This window comes from Bombina bombina, chromosome 7, assembly GCF_027579735.1.
Source record: "Bombina bombina isolate aBomBom1 chromosome 7, aBomBom1.pri, whole genome shotgun sequence".
NCBI classification, from domain to species: Eukaryota; Metazoa; Chordata; class Amphibia; order Anura; family Bombinatoridae; genus Bombina; species Bombina bombina.
In genome coordinates, this window is record NC_069505.1 from 238,152,577 (window position 1) to 238,170,145 (window position 17,569).

The 17,569-nt window shown below is 40.3% G+C and overlaps 1 protein-coding gene across 1 annotated transcript in view; it reads right to left on the reverse strand.

The window, feature by feature from the left end:
* PTPN5 (protein tyrosine phosphatase non-receptor type 5) overlaps positions 1 to 17,569 on the reverse strand; it is a 244,290-nt gene that overhangs the window by 36,549 nt on the left and 190,172 nt on the right. Inside the window, exon 10 of the mRNA XM_053720673.1 lies at positions 11,390 to 11,550. Coding sequence (XP_053576648.1) covers positions 11,390 to 11,550 — 161 coding nt within the window. The remainder of the gene's footprint in view (positions 1 to 11,389; positions 11,551 to 17,569) is intronic.

The window sequence follows — 17,569 nt, forward strand, 5'->3', positions numbered from 1 at the left end:
CTCCCGGATCCCTGGATCTGGACCCGTAGTGAGGAAGTTTGGCGTTCTGGCGAGACGCCATGAGATCTATCTCTGGTTTGCCCCAACGTCGAAGTATTTGGGCAAAAATCTCCGGATGAAGTTCCCACTCTCCCGGATGAAAAGTCTGGCGACTCAAGAAATCCGCCTCCCAGTTCTCCACTCCCGGGATGTGGATTGCTGACAGGTGGCAAGAGTGAGACTCTGCCCAGCGAATTATCTTTGATACTTCCATCATTGCTAGGGAGCTTCTTGTCCCTCCCTGATGGTTGATGTAAGCTACAGTCGTGATATTGTCCGACTGAAACCTGATGAACCCCTGAGTTGTTAATTGGGGCCAAGCTAGAAGGGCATTGAGAACTGCCCTCAATTCCAGAATGTTTATTGGAAGGAGACTCTCCTCCTGATTCCATAATCCCTGAGTCTTCAGAGAATTCCAGACAGCGCCCCAACCTAGCAGGCTGGCGTCTGTTGTTACGATTGTCCAGTCTGGCCTGCTGAATGGCATCCCCCTGGACAGGTGTGGTCGATAAAGCCACCATAGAAGAGAATTTCTGGTCTCTTGATTCAGATTCAGGGTAGGGGACAAATCTGAGTAATCCCCATTCCACTGACTTAGCATGCACAATTGCAGCGGTCTGAGGTGTAGGCGTGCAAAAGGTACTATGTCCATTGCCGCTACCATTAAGCCGATCACCTCCATGCATTGAGCTACTGACGGGTGTTGAATGGAATGAAGGACACGGCATGCATCCTGAAGCCTTGTTAACCTGTCTTCTGTCAGGTAAATCTTCATTTCTACAGAATCTATAAGAGTCCCCAAGAATGGAACTCTTGTGAGAGGAAAAAGAGAACTTTTCTTTTCGTTCACTTTCCATCCATGCGACCTTAGAAATGCCAGAACTAACTCTGTATGAGACTTGGCAGTTTGAAAGCTTGAAGCTTGTATTAGAATGTCGTCTAGGTACGGAGCTACCGAAATCCCTCGCGGTCTTAGTACCGCCAGAAGGGCACCCAGAACCTTTGTGAAGATTCTTGGGGCCGTAGCCAATCCGAATGGAAGAGCTACAAACTGGTAGTGCCTGTCTAGGAAGGCAAACCGTAGATACCGTTGATGATCTTTGTGAATCGGTATGTGAAGGTAAGCATCTTTTAAATCCACTGTGGTCATGTACTGACCCTTTTGGATCATAGGTAAGATTGTCCGAATAGTTTCCATTTTGAACGATGGAACTCTTAGGAATTTGTTTAGAATCTTTAAATCTAAGATTGGCCTGAAAGTTCCCTCTTTTTTGGGAACCACAAACAGGTTTGAGTAGAACCCTTGTCCTTGTTCCGACCGCGGAACCGGATGGATCACTCCCATTAATAACAGATCTTGTACACAGCGTAGAAACGCTTCTTTCTTTATCTGGTTTGTTGACAACCTTGACAGATGAAATCTCCCTTTTGGGGGAGATAATTTGAAGTCTAGAAGGTATCCCTGAGATATGATCTCCAGCGCCCAGGGATCCTGAACATCTCTTGCCCAGGCCTGAGCGAAGAGAGAAAGTCTGCCCCCCACTAGATCCGGTCCCGGATCGGGGGCTCTCGGTTCATGCTGTCTTTGGGGCAGCAGCAGGTTTCCTGGCCTGTTTGCCCTTATTCCAGGACTGGTTAGGTTTCCAGCCTTGCCTGTAACGAGCAACAGCTCCTTCCTGTTTTGGTGCAGTGGAGGTTGACGCTGCTCCAGGTTTGAAATTCCGAAAGGGACGAAAATTAGACTGTCTAGCCTTAGCTTTGGCTTTGTCTTGAGGTAGGGCGTGGCCCTTACCTCCTGTAATGTCAGCAATAATTTCTTTCAACCCGGGCCCAAATAAAGACTGCCCCTTGAAAGGTATATTAAGTAATTTAGACTTAGAAGTAACATCAGCTGACCAGGATTTTAGCCACAGTGCTCTACGTGCCTGTATGGCGAATCCAGAGTTCTTAGCCGTAAGTTTGGTTAAATGTACTACGGCCTCCGAAATGAATGAATTGGCTAGTTTAAGGACTCTAAGCCTGTCCATAATGTCGTCTAGCGTAGATGAACTAAGGTTCTCTTCCAGAGACTCAATCCAAAATGCTGCCGCAGCCGTAATCGGCGCGATACATGCAAGGGGTTGCAATATAAAACCTTGTTGAACAAACATTTTCTTAAGGTAACCCTCTAATTTTTTATCCATTGGATCTGAAAAAGCACAGCTATCCTCCACCGGGATAGTGGTACGCTTAGCTAAAGTAGAAACTGCTCCCTCCACCTTAGGGACCGTTTGCCATAAGTCCCGAGTAGTGGCGTCTATTGGAAACATCTTTCTAAATATTGGAGGGGGTGAGAACGGCACACCGGGTCTATCCCACTCCTTAGTAACAATTTCAGTTAATCTCTTAGGTATAGGAAAAACGTCAGTACTCGCCGGTACCGCAAAGTATTTATCCAACCTACACATTTTCTCTGGTATTGCAATGGTGTTACAATCATTGAGAGCTGCTAAGACCTCCCCTAGTAATGCACGGAGGTTCTCCAATTTAAATTTAAAATTTGAAATATCTGAATCCAATCTGTTTGGATCAGAACCGTCACCCACAGAATGAAGCTCTCCGTCCTCATGCTCTGCAAGCTGTGACGCAGTATCAGACATGGCCCTAGTATTGTCAGCGCACTCTGTTCTCACCCCAGAGTGATCACGCTTGCCTCTTAGTTCTGGTAATTTAGACAAAACTTCAGTCATAACAGTAGCCATATCATGTAATGTTATCTGTAATGGCCGCCCAGATGTATTAGGCGCCATAATATCACGCACCTCCCGGGCGGGAGATGCAGGTACTGCCGCGTGAGGCGAGTTAGTCGGCATAACTCTCCCCTCGCAGTTTGGTGAAATTTGTTCACATTGTACAGATTGACTTTTATTTAAAGTAGCATCAATACAGTTAGTACATAAATTTCTATTGGGCTCCACCTTGGCATTGGAACAAATGACACAGATATCATTCTCTGAGTCAGACATGTTTAACACACTAGCAATAACTTGCAACCTGGTTATAATCTTTTTTAACAAAAACGTACTGTGCCTCAAAGAGGTACTTAAACGATTAAATGACAGTTGAGATAATGAACTGAAACAGTTATAGCATCAAGTTTAAAATAACACAACTTTTAGCAAAGGTTTGTTCCCATTAGTAAATAACTAAATTTGACATAAAAAATTATAGAGTAACGTTTTTATTCACAGTCAATAAAAATTCTCACAGCTCTGCTGAGAGAATGTACCTCCCTTCAAAGAAGTTTGAAGACCCCTGAGATCTGTCAGTGAACCGGATCATGCAGGAAATATAATAGTAGCTGACTGGAATTTTTTGATGCGTAGCAAAAGAGCGCCAAAAACGGCCCCTCCCTCTCACACACAGCAGTGAGGAGAAACGAAACTGTCACAATTTAAAGCAGACAACTGCCAAGTGGAAAATAATGCCCAAACATTTATTTACTCAGTACCTCAGCAATGTAAACGATTCTACATTCCAGCAAAAACGTTTAACATGACAATATTTATTAAAAGGATTAGTGACCTTTAACAGAGTAGTTCCGGTGAAAAACCATACCCAGAATACTGAAGTGTATACATACATGTCATTATAACGGTATAGCAGGATTTTTTCATCAATTCCATTCAGAAAATAAAAACTGCTACATACCTCAATGCAGATTCATCTGCCCGCTGTCCCCTGATCTGAAGCCTTTACCTCCCTCAGATGGCCGAGAACAGCAATATGATCTTAACTACTCCGGTTAAAATCATAGTAAAAAACTCTGGTAGATTCTTCTTCAAACTCTGCCAGAGAAGTAATAACACGCTCCGGTGCTATTGTAAAATAACAAACTTTTGATTGAAGTCATAAAAACTAAGTATAATCACCATAGTCCTCTCACACATCCTATCTAGTCGTTGGGTGCAAGAGAATGACTGGGACTGACGTAGAGGGGAGGAGCTATATCAGCTCTGCTGGGTGAATCCTCTTGCATTTCCTGTTGGGGAGGAGTTATATCCCAGAAGTAATGATGACCCGTGGACTGATCGCACATAACAGAAGAAATCTAAATAAATATTCCTATGATTAACTAAATTATTCCTATTTAAAACTAAATACTTACCTATAAAATAAACCCTAAGCTAGCTACAATATAACTAATAGTTGCATTGTAGCTAGCTTAGGATTTATTTTTATTTTACAGGCAAGTTTGTATTTATTTTAACTAGGTAGAATAGTTATTAAATAGTTATTAACTATTTACTAACTACCTAGCTAAAATAAATACAAATTTAACTGTAAAATAAAACCTAACCTAAGTTACACTAACACCTAGAAATGTGCGATTTGTTTCGGATCGATTCGGAAATTCGGCCGAATTCTGTAAATTCGGGATTCGGATCAATTCGAATTTCTGAATTAAAATAGTGCCGAATCTACCGAATAAATCCGAATTAGTTCGGATTTATTCGGATTTATTCGGTAGATTCGGATGGCAATGGATTATACTAGTATTGTACAGTATATTAGGTTATATCACTCTGCTATGGGTTATACCTAATATACAGAACATAATACTAGTCTAATACACAACACATCCCACCTAATACTTACCGAAATTCCGAATTTCAAACCGAATCCAACCAAATCCAGACGAATTTATTCGAATCTGAATAAATCCGAAACAAATCCGAACCGAACTGATTTGAATTTTTCCGAATTAGAATCGATCCGAAATTCGAAAAAATCCGAATCGATCTGAACCGAGCCGAATTTTTTCGCCATGCACATGTCTACTAACACCTAACACTACACTATAATTAAATAAATTAACTAAATTAAATACAATTACCTAAATTAAATTAGCTAAAGTACAAAACAAACAAGCACTAAATTACAGAAAATAATAAACAAATTACAGATATTTAAACTAATTACACCTAATCTAATAGCTCTATTAATATAAAAAAAAAATAATAAGCGCCACTAGAGGGCGCGAAACACGTCAGGATTGCTATCCTTGTCTCCTTGCATTATGATGCACTTTTAACTTTTGCCTAAATAAAGATATTTTTTAATATTATCCTGCCCCTCGAGTGCTCAGATACTTGCCTTTCTAAAATAAAAAAGCCCCCCCCAAAGTAAAAAAAACCCCTAGCCTAAACTAAACTACCAATAGCCTTTAAAAGGGCCTTTTGCGGGGCATTGCCCCAAAATAATCAGCTCTTTTACCTGTAAAAAAAATACAAACAACCCCCAACAGTAAAACCCTCCACCCACACAACCCACCCCCCAAATAAAATACTAGCTAAAAAACCCTAAGCTCCCCATTGTCCTGAAAAGGGCATTTGGATGGGCATTGCCCTTAAAAGGGCAGTTACCTTTTTTGCCACCTAAACCCTAACCTAAAAATAAAACCCATCCAATACACCCTTAAAAAAACCTAACAGTAACCCCCTGAAGATCGACTTACCGGGAGACGTCTTCATCCAAGCCAGGCCGAAGTCCTCAATGAAGCCGGGAGAAGTCTTCATCCAAGCCGGGAGAAGTGGTCCTCCAGACGGGCAGAAGTCTTCATCCAGACGGCATCTTCTATCTTCATCCATCCGGCGCGGAGCGGGTCCATCTTCAAGACATCCGACGCGGAGCATCCTCTTCATCAGGAGTTTTCTTACTGAATAAAAGGTACCTTTAAGTGACGTCATCCAAGATGGCATCCCTTAGATTCCGATTGGCTGATAGAATTCTATCAGCCAATCAGAATTAAGGTAGAAAAAATCCTATTGGCTAATGCAATTAGTTTAAATATCTTTAATGTGTTTATTATTTTCTGTAATTTAGTGTTTTGTTTTCTTTTGTACTTTAGCTAATTTAATTTAATTTAGGTAATTGTATTTAATTTAGGTAATTTATTTAATTGCAGTGTAGTGTTAGGAGTTAGTGTAACTTAGGTTAGGTTTTATTTTACAGGTAAATTTGTCTTTATTTTAACTAGGTAGTTATTAAATAGTTAATAACTATTTAATAACTATTCTACCTAGTTAAAATAAATACAAACTTGCCTGTAAAATAAAAATAAAACCTAAGCTAGCTACAATGTAACTATTAGTTAATGATAGGAATATTTATTTAAATTTATTTAAATTATATTTAAGTTAGTGGGTGTTAATATAGTGGCAGCGACATTGGGGGCGGCAAATTAGGGGTTAAAAAGTGTAGGTAGGTGTCGGTGATGTTGGGGGCAGCAGATTAGGGGTTCATAACTATAATGTAGTTGGCGGCGGTGTCCTGAGCGGCAGATTAGGGGTTAATAATATAATGTAGGTGTCGGCAATGTCGGGGACGGCAGATTAGGGGTTAATAAGTGTAAGATTAGGGGTGTTTAGACTCGGGTTCATGTTAGGGTGTAGACATAACTTTTATTTCCCCATAGGAATCAATGGGGCTGCGTTAGTGAGTTTTACGCTGCTTTTTTGCAGGTGTTAGACTTTTTTTCAGCTGGCTCTCCCCGTTGATTCCTGTGGGGAAATCGTGCACGAGCACGTTAAAACAGCTCACTGCTGACTTAAGCAGCGCTGGTATTGGAGTGCGGTAATGAGCAAAATGTTGCTCAACGCTCACTTCTTGTCTTTTAACGATGGGTTTATAAAAACTCGTAATACCAGCGTTGCATGTAAGTGAGCGGTGAGGGAAAACTGCTTGTTAGCACCACATAGCCTCTAACGCAAAACTCGTAATTTAGGTGATAATTTCAAATGGTTTGGGCTCTCTTTCAGCCCCTACCACTGGAGGTTGATTTCTGTGTTGTCTTGTTTACATAGCTTTTCTACAGTCTGTACTAAAGTATTGAATTCTAAGAATATATGTGCCAGTTTCAACAGACAATTAGCTATTTCAAATCTATACTATAATTGCATTTGTAACGTGTCTGTTGGTGTCGCCAGTTGCACACGCATCCTCAAAGGAATGTTGGCTGCCCGAAGCTGCATCCCTGGGGGATTCAGAAAATTGCAGGGTGGTGAAAGAATCCACCGCCTGCCATTTTCAGAGTCCACCTGGATGCAGCGTAGGCAAACTAGGGGGCATTAAGAAAAACAAAAAACTCCTAACCCTTAAACAACCAAACCCCCACAACAGAAACTACCTAACCCTTAAACCGCCAAACCCCCACAACACCAACTAAATAAATTACAATATTAACCCCTAAAAAACGCCAAACCCTACTACGCCAACTACCTAATTATACTATTAACCCCTAAACCGCAAACCCCCCACATCGCAATAAACCTAATTAACCTATTAACCCCTAAACTACCAAACTCCCACATCGCAATAAACTTAATTAATCTATTAACTGCTTAACTACCAACCCCCCAACACAAATAACTAATTTAATTACTAAGCCCCCTAACCTAACACCCCCTAAATTAACCCCAATGAGATAAACTAAGTTACAATTAAAATAAAAAATCCTAACATTAATTAAAAAATAAAACCTAACATTAAATTACAATAAATTAGTCTAAAATTACAAAAAATAAAAAAGTCTAAAATTAAAGGAAAAAATAAAATTATCAAAAATACAAAAAATTAAACCTAATCCCTATGAAAATAAAAAAGCTGCTCCCAAAATAAAAACACCCCCTAATCTAAACTAAACTACCAATAGCCCTTAAAAGGGCCTTTTTAAGAGCATTGTCCTAAGTGAAAACAACTCTATTACATTTAAAAAATACTAAGTCCCCCCTAACAGTAAAACCCCCCACCCACGAACCCCCAAATTAAAAAAAACTACAAGCCCATTTAATCCCTAATCTTAAAAAAATAAATAAAAAAAAAGCCTAAGTCTAACCCCCAAATAGGTATTTACCGTTCCTGAAGTTCAGCTGTGAAGGTCTTCTTCTAGGCTGTGAAGTCTTCTTGGAGGCGGCGATATCTTCTTCCAGCATGGTGACCTCTTCTATAATCATCCAGGACCAAGCCGCGCAGAGCGGAGGTGACCGCTGAACAGAAGACCGGCGACTGTGGAGCCATCGAGCGTGGAGATCCTTTAAGTAAGATTGTCACCGCATGCTAAAGATGGAATGCAAGGTAGTACCCGTTTAAAAATGGGGTACTTTGCATTTCTATTGGCTGAAATTTTGAAGTCACCAATAGGATAAGAGCTACTGAAATCTTATTGGCTGATTTAAACAGCCAATAGGATTTCAGTAGCGCTAATCCTAATGACTGATTTCAAAATGTCAGCCAATGTCAGGGTGTGGGGGAATAGGGGTTAATAACTATATTATAGCGGCGAAGTCAGGGAGCGGCGGAATAGGGGTTAATAACTTATTATTGGCGGCGATGTCGGGAGCGGTAGATTAGGGGTTAATAACTTTATTCAGTGTTGGTGATATCAGGGGTGGCAGATTAGGGGTGTTTAGACTAGGGGTTTATGTTAGGGTGTTAGATTTAAACTTAACTTTTTTTTCACCATAGGCATTAATGGGGTTGCATTACGGTGATCACCATTTGGAGCATTCAGGTGTTTTTTTCTGACACTCTCTCCCCATTGATGTCTATGGGGGAAAGGGTGCACTAGCACGTATTCTCAACCCCTGGCTTTTGTGCGGTATGGAGCTTAACGCCACCATATCGCATGCACGCACAAGGAGGCTTTTCAAAGACTTGTAAAGGCAGCGCTATGGGGTGAAATAACACAACGTTTGTTTTGTTCGTTTTGCACCCTGTTTAGCGCAAAACTCGTAATCTAGGTGTTTCTAATTTACTTTTTCAGTGTCTTGTTATCTTTTGTTGAAAAGAAGGAATGTAAGCTCAGGAGTGTGAATGTGTCTGCAGCACTATAAGGCATTACAATACATTAGCAAGAGCACTAGATGGCAGCAGATTTGTAATTATGTTATACACCAGCAATAGCACTAGATGGCAGCAGATTTGTAATGATGTTATACATTAGTAAGAGCACTAGATGGCAACAAATTTGTAATTATGTTATACACCAGCAAGAGCACTAGATGGCAGCAGATTTGTAATTATGTTATACACCAGCAAGAGCACTAGATGGCAGCAGATTTGTAATGATGTTATACATTAGCAAGAGCACTAGAGGGCAGCAGATGTTTAATGATGTTATACATTAGCAAGAGCACTAGATGGCAGCAGATTTGTAATGATGTTATACACCAGCAAGAGCACTAGATGGCAGCAGATGTGTAATGATGTTATACACCTGCAAGAGCACTAGATGGCAGCAGATTTGTAATGATGTTATACACCAGCAAGAGCACTAGATGGCAGCAGATTTGTAATTATGTTATACACCAGCAAGAGCACTAGATGGCAGCAGATTTGTAATGATGTTATATATTAGCAAGAGCACTAGATGGCAGCAGATGTGTAATGATGTTATACACCATCAAAAGCACTAGATGGCAGCAGATTTTTAATGATGTTATACACCAGCAAGTGCACTAGATGGCAGCAGATTTGTAATGATATTATACATTAGCAAGGGCACTAGATGGCAGCAGATGTGTAATGATGTTATACACCAGCAAGAGCACTAGATGTCAGCAGATTTGTAATGATGTTATATATTAGCAAGGGCACTAGATGGCAGCGGATGTGTAATGATGTTATACACCAGCAGCACTGATTACTGTCATGTAGTGCTTCAGGCATGAGCAAACTACCTACCTAGGTAGCTCTTCAACAAAGGATAACAAGAATACAAAGAAGTAAATTGGAAAGCTATTTAAAATTGCATGTTCTATCTGAATCATGAAAGATAAAAATGTGGGTTTTATCTCCCTTGAAGTGAAATGTTCTTTTTTATGTTCTAAACCCAAAACTTTTCTTTCATGATTCAGATAGAGAATACAATTTTAAACAGCATTCCAATTTACGTCTATTATCTAATTTGTTTATTTTTTTAGATATCCTTTGTTGAAAAATAGCAATGCACATGGGTGAGCCAATCACACGAGGCATCTATGTGCAGCCACCAATCAGTAGCTACTGAGCCTATCTAGATATGCTTTTCAGTAAAGAATATCAAGAGAATGAAGCAAATTAGATAATGGAAGTAAATTAGAACATTGTTTCAAATTGCATACTCTTCCTAAATCATGAAAGAAACATTTGGGTTTCATGTCCCTTTAACATAGCACATTGAAGACCTCATGGCTCTTAATGAAACAGTTTGCTTTAAGTGACAGTCAAGTCCAAATTTTTTTTTTCATGATTCAGATAGGGTATGTAATTTTAAACAACTTTCCAATTTACTTTTCTAACCAATTTTGTTTTGTTCTCTTGGTATTCTTAGTTGAAAGCTAAACTTAGGAGGTTCATATGCTAATTTCTTAGACCTTGAAGGCCGCCTCTAATCTGAATGCATTTTGACAGTTTTTCACCACTAGAGTGAGTTAGTTCATGTGTGTCATATAGACAACATTAAAGGGACACTGAACCCAATTTTTTTCTTTCGTGATTCAGATAGAGCATGCAATTTTAAGCAACTTTCTAATTTACTATTATTATTATTTTTTCTTCATTCTCTTGCTATCTTTATTTGAAAAAGAAGGCATTTTAGCTATTTTTTGGTTCAGTGAATTTATCCCCCAATCAGCAAGAACAACCCTGGTTGTTCACCAAAAATGGGCCGGCATCTAAACTTACATTCTTGCTTTTCAAATAAAGACACCAAGAGAACGAAGAAGATTTGATAATAGGAGTAAATTAGAAAGTTGCTTAAAATTGCTGCTCTATCTGAATCACAAAAGAAAAAAATTGGGTCCAGTGTCCCTTTAAGCTCACGCACGTGAAGTTACCTAGGAGTCAGCACTGATTAGCTAAACTGCAAGTCTGTCAAAAGAAACGTGTATTATTATAACTGTGTTGGTTATGCAAAACTGGGGAATGGGTAATAAAGGGATTATGTATCTTTTTAAACAAAAACATTTCTGGTGTTGACTGTCTCTTTAAATTACCTTTTTTTTTTTTAGACGTTTTCCTTAAATTGACAGGGCACTACTATTACACTATAATTTCTGTTAATTATATAAAAGAGCACTATTTAAACACCTTAAAAATATTTTTTTGAATGAAAACAGGAAATGTTAAAGCTGTTTTTGAAGCTAACAGGAAGTGCACATCTGTGTACGACTGCGCCTTACAAACTCATCGCTCATTGACTGACTGGCAGAATTCCCACTGTGTAATTGGTGGATACTGATGAACCTCACAAGAACAAAAAAGCAAAGAACAAACCCTTTAGTGCCTCTTTAAGAATAAGAGAAGCTCAGTAAAGATTGATATGAGGTACCTGCAGTGTACGATGATAGGGGCGTAATTCGGCTGCGCTTGCTGCATGGCTTCCTCAACATCCTGCACCAGTTTTAAAAGGGGAGGTGCCTGGTCTGGTGTCTTCTGGTCTGGCCACGAAGTATACCAGAAATGCTTCAAATGTCTTTCTTCTTCACCGCTCTGTGACAACACCACAAAGGGAAACCATAAAGGCTGACAAAAAAAAATCTTTTTCTTCTTCTAATTTGTGTGTAATGAAACACGGACTCTGCTACAAAGTTCACTTATAGATTAACCTTTTCACAGCTGAGTCATTTCATAACCGGCCACCGAAGCAATTTTTAGGCTTTTATTGATCATTACATTTAGACAGATTCAGAGATTGTTCTGTAAGTTCCCCACACAAACCATTTACTTTATTAGCATCAGATTATTCACTTCTAGAATAAAACTTTACTTTGCAGAAATAACCACAAATGTAAAGAAATAAATCAAACAACCCACCATAGTGATTGGGAATAAAGTGACCGTCTATAGTGTACATGGGAGTATCTCCTAAACCAATGGGCATCCTCTGAAGCTCCAGGTTGCTGTAATCACTGGTCACATGGTGTTACATAGAGTACTAAGCAGTATCACAGTCACTCACAGGGCTTGGTGTATTGGACATGAGTAATGTGTCTCCAAATTTAAGGCTTTGTGTACCTTTAAGGGATGGGGCTGCTACAAAAACACTGAGGTTCTATACATGTTATTATTATTTGTTATTTGTAGAGCTCCAACAGATTACCAAATACCTCCAAAACACTAGAATCTCCACTGCCCTTCCTTTTATTAAATTAAAGGGACAGTCAACAATAAAATTGTTATTGTTTAAAAAGATAGATAATGCCTTTACTTTCCATTCCAAAGCTTTGCACAAAAAACATTGATATATTAATATAAAAATAAATGTACAAATAATTTCATAAAGTGAAACAAAATGACATAAATGTGAAAAAAAGGTGATTCAAACTAAAAAGTTCATTCGATAATGGAAGGATATATCCGTTCCTAGAGGAATCTCCTGGGACTGTGGTCTTCAAATAGTCCTCAAATAAAATAAGAAAAAGCACGTAATGGTGTAACTCTGTAAACCAACTGGAAGTACTGCTGGGAAAAGGACAATTGGTTACTCACATTTGGTTGAGCTAATACAAGCTCTGTATGATGCGCACACCTACTTTATACTGGTAGGCAAACAGTATCTCACAACGGAATGATATAAAAGAATATTTATTTAAAATCTTAAAAATGTCACAAATGCTAAGTGAACACCATAACTAAGGGGGATCTGAGAGACAATATGAGGATTATCCCAGTCTAAAGTCAACCACACAGCCGGATGGATACGGATGGAGGGCTTAACCGCTTACCAACCGCAATCCTATACTGGCAAGGTATCACTCCCCCCCCTGGCATCACTAGCACGTTTTGACGTAATGGTGAGAAAAGAGTTCCGACTTATGTTTCTCTGTCCAACTTGCAGCTTTGTCAAGGCAAAGCTGCAAGTTGGACAGTGAAACGTCCAGTTGGTTTACACTATTATGTGCTTTTTCTTACTTTTTGATATATTAATATATTTTATAACATTTAAACCTCTAAATTTCTGCCTGTTTCTAAGCCACTACATACAACCTCTTTTTACATGCTTTTTTATTAGCTTTTCACAACAGGAGACTGCTAGTTCATGTGGGCCATATAGATAACATTGTGCTCACGCCCGTGGGTTCTGCACAACACAGCTAAAATGCAAGTTAATAGATAATAAATAAAAAGTTGTGATCAGGCAGCTGTCAGAAGAGGTTTAGGGGGATATCTATCAAGCCGTCAACCACAAATACGCTGGAATTCCGCAGCATAATTGTTTGCAAGCTTGATCCGACATAGTTATCAAAGCCTACAGACCGGAAAAATTTGAAATCTGTGACGTAACATACTATCCGCCGGTCTCAATCCGACACAGATTGATGCTTACTTCATTACAGATGTTCCGAATACACATTCGGCACTATTTGACACTTTTTAAAAGTTATTAAATAGTTAACAGGTACGCTCGCGGCTATTCCGGCCCAGCGCATCTGGTTTTCAATCCGCCACCCTAGAGGCCGCGGATGCCATAGAAATCAATGGGGGGATATCTATCAAGCCGTCAACTTTGTTGAATTCGACCGTTTCAATACACTCGCCTAATATCGATCTCCATATTTATAAAAAAAAAAGCCGGCAAAAAGTTGCACACCAAGTTTGGGTCGATGAGCATCGGACTGTTGTTAACTAGCAGTCATCGATCTCGTGTCTATTCGTCTTTTTCCCAATTGTATACCCTGTCACTAAACCCCACCACTATATTAAAAAGTTTAACCCCTATCCCGCTGCTCCCAGACCCCGCCGCCACCTAAATAAAGTTATTAACCACTATCCTGCCGCTCCAGGACCCTGCCACCACCTAAATAAAGTTATTAACCCCTATCCCGCTGCTCCCGAACACCACCGCCACCTAAATAAAGTTATTTACCCCTATCCCACCGCTTCTGGACCGCGCCGCCACCTAAATAAATGTATTAACCCCTATCCCGCCGCTCCCCGACCCCGCCACCACTAAATAAACGTATTAACCCCTAAAGCAAAGGCAAGAAGTCTCCTTCCGGGCAGCAAGAAGTCTTCATCCGGGCGGCCTCTTCTATCTTCTTCCATCCGGCGTGGAGCGGGTCCATCCTGAAGACATCCGGCAAAGAGCTCCTATTCAATACGGTTGCTGCCGTAAGATGGAACCTGAATGCAAGTAACGTCATCCAAGATGGCGTCCCTTGCATTCCTATTGGCTGTAAGGTTCCAATCAGCCAATAGGATTAGAGCTGCTAAAATCCAATTGGCTGTTCCAATCATCCAATAGGATTTGAGCAGCTCTCATCCTATTGGCTGTTCCAGCCAATAGGAATGCAAGGGACGCCATCTTGGATGACGTCACTTGCATTCAAGTTCCAGTTTACGGCGGCGACTGCATTGAAGAGGAGCTCCACGCCGGATGTCTTCAGGATGGACCCGCTCCGCGCCGGATGGATGAAGATAGAAGATGCCGTCTGGATGAAGATGGAAGAGGCCACCCGGATGAAGACTTCTTGCCACCCGGATGAAGACTTCTTGCCGGCTGGATGGATCCTTCAAGCGGAACTTTGAGAACTGTAAGTGGATTGTCGGGGGTTAGTGTTAGGTTTATTTAAGAGTTTTTTGGGTGGGTTTTGTTTTTAGAGTAGGGTCTGGGCAGTAAAAGAGCTAAATTACCTTTTAAGGGCAATGCCCATACAAATTCCCTTTTCAGGGCAATGGGGAGCTTAGGTTATATTAGATAGGGTTTTTATTTGGGGGGTTGGTTGTTTGGAAGGTGGGTTTTACTGTTGGGGGGTGTTTGCATTTTTACATGTAAAAGAGCGGATTTCTTTGGGGCAATGCCCCACAAATGGTCGTTTTAAGGGCCATTGGTAGTTTAGTGTAGGCTGGGTTTTTTTTATTTTCAGGGGATTTTTTATTTTGATAGGGCTATTAGATTAGCTGTATTTCTTTTTTATTTTTGATAATGTGGTTTTTTTTTCTTCGTAATTTAGTGTTTTTTTATTTTTTTGTAATTTAGTAATTTTTAATAATGTTAAATAGTAGATTTAAATAATTTGAGTAGAGTTAGGGTTTTTTTAATATGTAATTTAGTTAATTTAATTGGTAGTTTAATTTAATTGTAGTATAATAGTTAGGGTAGGTTAATTAATAGTTTAAAAATAGTTTATTTTAATTCTACAGCTACGTTTAAATTTATTTTAAGATAGGGATGTGGTAATTTTAATTTAAAGTTAGCGGGTTGTTGTGGGGGGCTGGCGGTTTATGGTTAATAGGTTTAGTTAGTGGTAGTGATGTGGGAGGCCAGAGGTTTAGGGGTTAATACATTTATTTAGGTGGCGGCGGGGTCCGGGAGCGGCGGGATAGGTGTTAATAACTTTATTTAGGTGGCGGCGGGGTCCGGAAGCGGCGGGATAGGGGTTAATAACTTTATTTAGGTGGCGGCGGGGTCTGGGAGCGGCGGGATAGGGGTTAATAACTATATTTAGGTGGCGGCGAGGTCCTGGAGCAGCAGGATAGGGGTTAAACATTTTAGTATAGTGTCAGCGCTTAGTGACAGGGTATAAATAAAGTTGGTAAAAAGCCGAATTGACGCAAGATCGATTACTGCTAGTTAAAAAAAGTCCGATGCTCATCGCCCCGTACTTGGTGTGTTGCTTTTTGCCAGCTTTTTTATAAATATGGAGATCGTATTCAGGTCTGCGGCCGCGATGTAAAATGAGCGTATTGGTGCCGTCGAATTCAACAAAGTTGACGGCTTGATAGATATCCCCCTATGATACAAGGTAATCAGAGAGGTAAAAAGCATATTTCTATAACAGTGTTGGTTATGCAAAACTGGGGAATGGGTAATAGAGGGATTATCTATCTTTTTAAACAATAACACATTTTGAGTTGATTGTCCCTTCAAGCAAACAAATAAAGTATAATGTATAAAATAATATCTGGCAAACAATATATTACTCTATATACTGTAGTGTATGTGATTCTTTGTTCTAAACTGGAATAATGCACTGTGATCACTGTGATGAGAGTGGGAGGTGACGTCACCGGATGGGGGCGTGGCTTATAGCCGTTATAGTCTATGTCGCAGTTACAGTACTAAGTTAGATGTGTTGTACAAGCTGTTTACTTCTATGCTCTGCAATAAAATAGCATTGTACCTTCTATGCTGTGTCCTGCATCTCATGACATGGTGTCAGAAGTACTTGCCTGCGCTTCTGTTTCCCGAGTAATGACGATGTCGAAGTTTACCCCACCTGAGCCTTTTGGATTGCTTCCAAGCTGGACAAGGAGAGTGGTGAAGTACAAGTTAATTCTCTTTTATACTCTATGGGGAAAGATGTGGAGCCATTATTTAATGCCTTTACATTCCAAGAAGGGGAAGAATTTTACTTTGAAATAGTTATGAACAAATTCAGCGCTCACTTTGCACCCAAATGTAATGTGATTCATGAGAGGACCTGTTTTCACAAATGCGCTCAGTGTGTGGGAGAATCTGTGGAGTCATTTGTGCGCAGCCTGTATGAACTAGCAGAATTCTGTGAGTTTGGTGTTACTAAAGAAGAGCAAATCAGAGACAGAATAGTCAAAGGAATTGCAGATGCTGAGATCTCACTGAAGCTACAGTTGGAGGCTGAATTAACGTTAGATGAGGCTATTAGGATGGCTCGCCAGAGTGAACTGGTGAAAAAGCAAAGTGCTGATCTTAGGTCTGAGAGTATTGTGGATGAAGTGCAGCAGTTTAGGAGAGCTGCAGGTGAAAGGCACAGTGTGAGCGGTAGACCAAGGGCAACAGATAGGCCCAGAAGCGGATAGGTGCAGCAGGCTCGCTGCTCGCAGTGTAACCGTACCCATGATCAGAATGTCATATGTCCCGCTAAAGATAATAGATGTAGAAAATGTAACCGAATGGGCCATTTTGAAGTGGCGTGTAAAACTGAATACATTAAGGAGATGCAGGTGGATAGTGACCAGGAGGGTCAAGAAGTGTCCTTTGTAGGTTCTGTTGTTGGACGGTCTGGTTCAGACAAAGATTGGTGGGTTACTCTTACTGTAATGGGAGCCAAGGTTGCCTTCCAGATTGACACGGGAGCAGACATCACAGTAATGTCTCTTGCAGCATTCATAAAACTGCCTCGACAGCCTCAGCTGGTGAAAGTTTCGACGAAAGTTCATAGTCCTGGTAGCCGCATTGATTGTGCGGGGAAATTTCTTGCCAGCTGCAAGTACAAGCAGAGGAAATTCACCATGTGGGTACATGTAATTAGAGGTCAGTGTGTTAAAAACCTATTGAGCAGGAAAGCAGCCTGTGGTTTGGGCCTTGTCGCCAGAGTGAATGAGTTTTCTGAAGACATGTTTGGTGAATTGGGCCTTCTGAATTGCAACCCAGTCCGGATATCACTTACAAGTGATGCAGTCCTATACAGCATTATCACTCCTCATAGAATTCCGTTCCCGCTCATGCCTCAAGTGGAGAAGGAACTTCTGCGTATGAAGAATATGCGAGTTATTGAAGAGGTTGTTGAAGCAACTGACTGGTGTGCCC